Source organism: Topomyia yanbarensis, chromosome 1 (genome assembly GCF_030247195.1).
Source record: "Topomyia yanbarensis strain Yona2022 chromosome 1, ASM3024719v1, whole genome shotgun sequence".
NCBI classification, from domain to species: domain Eukaryota; kingdom Metazoa; phylum Arthropoda; class Insecta; order Diptera; family Culicidae; genus Topomyia; species Topomyia yanbarensis.
The window spans coordinates 71,626,162-71,632,990 of NC_080670.1; the positions used below are offsets into that span (position 1 = coordinate 71,626,162).

The following is a 6,829-nucleotide window of genomic DNA, read 5'->3' on the forward strand; positions in this document are numbered from 1 at the left end:
ATTCTGTCTTTCCACCGCCTTCAATCTAGTGGCCAGTGCTAGCAAACTTGCATGTTCAGTTTTATTCAATTTCTTATATAGCTTTCTGAAAATTATTTGTTTCAGTTTAACTCTTATTAGAACACAATTAATTGATCCTGTAAAGAACCGTTCGTTTTATTGCGGGAGCATAATTCAGACGCACTCCCCGCGGACACGTTGAGCCAATTTAATGTATTTTGCCTGAAAGTTATGCGCTTGGCGCACTATTTTGCGTTCTCGAACAAACCGACCAAGTAGGCATCGTTGGCTTCTCGGGGCATCATTACGACTGAGCTTTGTAAGCGTAGCTCGACTTTGCAGTCCTGCACAATCTCACGACCCAGACGCTGGAACGATAGCCTACAGATTAGTTGCTCTGTTGCCCTTTAGTTGGGGCGAAATTCTTGCAGGGCGACAGTTCCTGATCGGGTTGCGATGAGTCGATGAGACAGCTGGGGCACTTTTTCCGACCGTCGTCATCGCCAACTGCTTTCCTTCGGTGGACTGGCTGCTTGCTAGTGCTTGAACGAATACGAATGATGAGAAAAATCGACCGACAGATATTTATATAATCGCGCTAATATGCACTACAATCGCTTTCTCGCTCGTTCTCGTGCCGTGCATGAGCCTTTCCTTTCCGTCCGGCTTCTAATGGCCTAACCAAAGGAATATGCCGTCTTTCCCCCATCAACTGCTCTCGTCAAGCAACCCAATGCGAATAATCATATAAACAAACATGTAGTGGACCTATATATAAACTTTTCATTATTTTATTGTTCGGTTGGTCCACCATTGTGACGGCTCTGTGCGGGATGGGCTGAAAATTTTCACTTTTCCGGGTCGTTTTCGAATTTTTTTTCAAAACACAATTTTGTGTTATTAGTGCATGTTATACATACTTCAAATTTTAATACAGCATAGAGGAACATATTTGCAACAAATTGGCCTAAAAATCAAATCATTCTGTTAAGTATGATAAAAGTTATTAACGTTCAAAATCTGACGCGGCGCCGCAGCCGATATTTTGAAACGGGACCCCTATATTGAAAGCTTAAATGTATTCTACATTAAAAATGTTCCGGCTTATGCGGGAATTTCATATGTGACCGGAAGGTTCGGTCTATATTTCCGGAACCGTATAGCCGAACCGTACGAAATTTTATAGACATATATGGCGATTATATATCTTTCATTTGGGATTAAGTGTGTGAAGACCGTCCCAACCATCTCCGATAAACTGATGTAAGTTTGTTAATGTTCATAGGTGGCGAATCTTCCGGGGCACTTCGGGAACTGTCTATGAGGGTCAATGCGGTCGACGAGACTTCCGTTGGCCGTCAGTGACCTAGAACTGCTAATGTAAGTTGTTTGACACAAAGATATATTCATTTTAGCGAAATTTTTACCCTTTTGCCTTCATCGAGGTATCATTTTGAATCGGAATTTTCTGTGACCGCTTGCCACAACCCGCAACCGTAAGTCGGATCAGAATTAAATTTAATAGCAGTTTACGGGGTAGTAAAATCTTTCATTTAAGTTTGGTCCAAACCTAGGGGCAGATCACTCTAAGAATGTATAACAAATTTGCATCAAATTAGAAAAAATGCATTTAATTTCCATTTTTGCATCAGCTTGGCACTCCCTCGCAGAAAAGTTTGTTTAACAAACGTCCTACGCTGATCCACTTTGTTCGACGTTTTGTTAAGGTTGCACAGAGAAAGCGCAAAATTCGCAAACGAAAAAAGCAGTTTTTTTCCACACCGTATGTCAGATCTTCATAAAAATCAATCAGCAGTACTGTAACAACATTCTACATAGGCTGATTGATTTTTATGAAGATCTGACATACGGTGTGGAAAAAAACTGCTTTTTTCGTTTGCGAATTTTGCGCTTTCTCTGTGCAACCTTAAATGTAGGGCTAGTTTTTCTGTAGGGTTTTGACGTCTTACACGCAACGCAAACCACATTGCAGGCAACGCAAAAACATTTCACGCAACGCAAAATACATTATGAATTTCTATTTTGATGGAAATAAATGCATTTAATTTCGCAGATTTTTAAAAATGCACCACAAGTGATCTGCCCCTAGGTCCAAACGGTCTAGCCATCTCCGAGAAACCGATGTAATTGTTATTCTGAGTTTGGATACTTCCGCCTGGACCGACGGATCCGGCGATAGTGGCCAATGTGGCCAAAGAGACTTTGAATGACTGTTAGTGATCTAGAACTATAAATCCAGACAGTTGTGGTCGCATTTTTGAAAAAAATCATCTTTATACATTTATCGCAGTATTCGTTGAAATCGGGCTTTTCTGCGTGATCGTACTCATCATCCTGTAATTCCGGAGTTAGAAGTCAAACCCACACAAAATTCAACGTTGTACCTTTCATTTAAGACTAAGTTTTTGATAATCGGTTAAGAAAATGCTGAGAAACTGATGTGGACAAATTAAAACACGATTTTATATGTAATCGTACTCTTCAACTCGTATCTCCGGAACCAAACGTTGGATCAAAATAAAATTCATTAGCAGCCGATGGGAACGTTGAACCTTTCATTTGCGGCTAGGTTTGTGAAAATCTGTTCAGTCATCTCCGAGAAACCGATGTGGATATTTTGTTGACATGTCTGCACATACACACATACATACATACACACACATAAAAACACACATACATACACACACATACATACACACGCACAGACATTTGCCGAACTCGATGAACGGAATCGAATGGTATATGTCACTCGGCCCTCTGGGCCTCCGTTAAAATGTCGGTTTTCAGAGCAATTGCAATACCTTTCTATTGAGAAAGGCAAAAAGGAGCATGTTATATTACTATTTGCTAGCCCCTTGAACTCAGGCATCTTTATGTTTTCTCCTCCATTAAGTTAGTTGTATGTAGACTATCGTCGAGTACAATTGGTTAATAAAACGTAGCTCAAAATAAACCCGAGTTTTATTAAAGTAACTAAAACATACGTCAAAAATTGTTTGCTTGCCTATGTTTTTCAATGCAATACATGCACGAGTCTGCTCCAAAATTACTGTTCTTGAAAGAAAACTGCGAATGGATGTTTTATTCATTGACATAAACTCGAAAATGACATTTCTTCACAGCATGAATTTTTAACATTTCGGACCCTTCCAAACTAATTTGGACAGTGTTCCAAGCATATTTCGGACACACTGAATGTGACTGAATATATTATGGAAATTTTTTCTACTAAACTGACCTACTGACTCGTTTTCTTTGCAGTATATTTAATGCATGCAAGAAGAACATAAGCAAATCAGTGACTGCCAATCAAAAATGGTACATCAATCTTTATATGGAAGGCTGACTGCATGAAGTATTTTTTTAGTTCTATCATTTGGAGAAATAGAAAAACTTTCAGTACAATTAGGTTACTGCAGACTTAACAAAGCAGCAATAAATGTTATTCAATAGAGTTATCAATAATATATTTCGTGTAATATTTCATCTGTAGCAGTACAGTCGTGATTCGCTGGTTGGGCCACACCTCTGTCCAACCAACGAATTTGATTCGTTAGTTGGACCGACTGACAGATGTCAAAAACTAGGAGTGGGTAATGTTCGGGGCATAACCGCGGTGTTGACGTAGGACTAAACTTAGGCATATCATATGACATTCATGGATACTTTGAACCAATGCACTTTTTGAATGAATGTTTACTGGAAATTTCAAAATAAATTCTTTGTAACATTTTTGGGGTCCTGAAAAGGACCGTTTAATGTTTTGTGGTCCTAAAAAGGACCGTTTTGTGTTTTGTGGTCCTGAAAAGGACCGTTTTGCGTGAAGGCTGATCCGCGTAAGACTGACTATCACCAGGTGTCGTTATTCGTGATGGATTTGGTGGTTTGTTGTCCTAATCTGAAAATAAATATTTATTATATGTGTCCAGTTTCCTATGTGCATTTGTATGCAACTTTTCAAGTTCCGATGCATGGAAAATTAACTTACCTTTGGGCTGGGCCATTTCGACGGTGTCAGGCCATTTGGCATAAGCCCGTTTGGCATACAGTCAATTGGCATAAAAGTCATTTGGCATAAAGTCATCTGGCATAATGGCCATTTGGCATAACGTGCGTTTGGCATAATAGTCATTTGACATAAACACGGGTAGAAAGCGAAGTGGCGTAGCCACATTAGGCGGCGGCAAGTCTTTTTTTAAATTTATTTATAGTGTCGGAAGCGCAAGAACCTTGCAAGCAAACCTGTAATCCACTCGTTTGCCCGGATTACTCAAACATAGGGGCTATAGCTAGTTTAAGTCCGACTGAGCGGCAGCGAAGTCGGACAGCACGGACGGAAAGCGATGTGGCGTAGCCACATTAGGCGGCGGCAAGTATTTTATTAATTTATTTATAGTGGCGGAAGTGGAAGTACTTTGCAAGCAAACCCAACACCTTGTATACGCTATTATATTTTTTTGTATTTTTTGTTATTTATACATTATTGTTCAATATAAATAATAGCAACTTGATTTTTTTTTGATTTTGTGAAAAATATTCCGTCTAAAGTATTCGTTTCAGTGCAGTGATTATGCCAAATAACCATTATGCCAAATGGCCCTTATGCTAAGTGACTTTTATGCCAAATGACCGTTATGCCAAATGACTTTATGCCAAATGACTTTTATGCCTAATGACCTTATGCCAAACGACCTTATGCCAAATGATTTTATGCCAAATGGGGTATAATCCATTTCGACCGTAATTGTCGTTGCAAGTTTTGATCGTCTCATTCCAGCGATGGGTTTTAAGATGCAGATTATGGTTCGGGTGCTTCTATTGATAGTACAAATAATATTGGTCTATGATATGCAAAATAAGAACAATATCGCGTGCATTCCGCGCTTAAATTATGCGTAAATATTAAATCTAATACCGAACCACCAAGTGTGGTTGCCTCATTCGTTCGCGTAGTTACACTTAATTGGAAAAATATATCCATAAAATCAATAAAATCTTTGTTTTCTTGTCTGGATACGTCAATATTGAAGTCGCCTGTGACCACCATAGGAATTTTCTGCCTAGCGTTCCTGGCGAAATATATATTGAAATTATAAGAATACTGGTATCCATTACCGTCACCATTGCTGCACAAATGTCACCGCAAGCGTCCTCGGCGTGTGCTTGTTGTTGGATGGTATAAGGAATAGCCATTATGGATGTCTTGTTCTTCTTGTATATGGCTACTCCACCAGCTCTCGTATCGGTACGCTTCGATTGGATGACGCAACTGTAGCCTTCTACCTCGACTGAAAAAGAATCGTCTAGCCAGGTTTCACTAAAGGCGAGGAAGTCTACGCTAGCTAAAATCCTATCTATAGCGATATCCATTGCGTGGGCCTTCAAACTTTGTACATTGAGACTTATCAACGTACTAGCAGGATCACTATTCGTTATAACCTCGCATAATTCATCACCAAGTGTACGCAAACGATGATTGCCTAATTGTTGCAGCTCATTTCGCAGGTCTTGCATTTTCGGTGAATTAGAACCCTTAGCGTGATGAAACTTGAAGGCATTGGTGGGATTAGTCAGGTAAAGACCCTGAAGCGATGAAACACGCGACAAACCAACGTATACCAGCTGCTGGTCCTGGCCCTTGTCGTAGTCATATACAATCTCAGAGAATGTGCCGCCCTGTGACTTGTGTACAGTCAGAGCACATGCACTCACGACTGGAAACTGGATACGCTTGCATTTGATGGTGCCGCTCAGTTTGATATTCGCAGATCGCTTCGAAATAGGAGTCCAATCAGATTGCAGGATACCGGGTCTAGAATAAACGGCTGGTCTTGACTTGATCCTCGATGCAGCTCCAACAGCTTCGCTCTCGAACTTCATCCACAGCTTGGCAATATGTCGTCCGGAGTCATCCTCAACATGTTCAACGCATTTCAGCTCACCGATAGCGCCATTTACTACGCCATCTTCAACGTCGACATTGGTAGTTATCATATAAGGCATACCAACTGAAAGGCGTAGCAAATACGGCATGCCTCCTGTTTCCACGACGCTCAGCTTGTAAAGCTTAATACGAGAACTAGCGAGCTGATCAGCATTTTTGTATCCCGCAAACACATCGTCGGCAATGCAGTCTTGTGCATCATGTGCGTTTAATGCTTCGTTGTTGTATTGCTCTACATCCACGTTCCGATGATAAAGTCTAATTGCCCTTGGTGCGTTTTGTTTGCACCATTCGGCTGTGCGAAAACGACCCTCGATCAATTCGGTTTCTTCTGCGGTTAATCGCAAACCGTTGCCGATCTTGGTCAATATATCGGAAAATTTGATATCGGTTTGACGCATAACTGTTACCAGCGGGAAAAAGTCGAGCGATTGCCACAGGACAGCCCCGTGGAATGAGTTTCCACATGCCTTGTAGACGGATCTTGCATTGACTGGCGGTAGTTGCCGTAAGTCTTCGCTGAATATTATATTAATTCCACCGAATGGATCATCGTAGTTTCCGGTTATATCTTGAAGGCGTGCGTGTATGGTGTTGAGTACATCTGCGCCAATCATGCTCACCTCATCTATGATAATAGCTTTAACATTGGTGAAAGCGTTGGGATAAAGTTGGAGTGTTTTGAAGCTTAGCTTTGAATTACTACGGCGTGACATTGTGATGCGAAATGCAGAATGCACGGCAGTTCCTCCAATGGCAACGGCTGCCTTTCCTGTCGAAGCACATGCTACGTAGGCATTCTTCTGTGAGTTATGAGCTTGACTGAAGCGGTTGAACGTCTCCATAAGTACTCGCAGTGTAAAT

General features: G+C 40.9%; 1 protein-coding gene across 1 annotated transcript; it reads right to left on the minus strand.

Annotated features, from left to right (window-relative positions):
- Positions 1-5,081: 5,081 nt before the first annotated feature.
- On the minus strand, positions 5,082-6,810 carry LOC131696251 (uncharacterized). Its single transcript, XM_058984801.1, has 2 exons — positions 5,137-6,810; positions 5,082-5,090 (listed from the first exon to the last, which is right to left on the minus strand). The coding sequence occupies exons 1-2, from the start codon at positions 6,808-6,810 to the stop codon at positions 5,082-5,084; spliced, it is 1,683 nt and encodes a 560-aa protein (XP_058840784.1).
- Between the last annotated feature and the right edge of the window lie 19 nt (positions 6,811-6,829).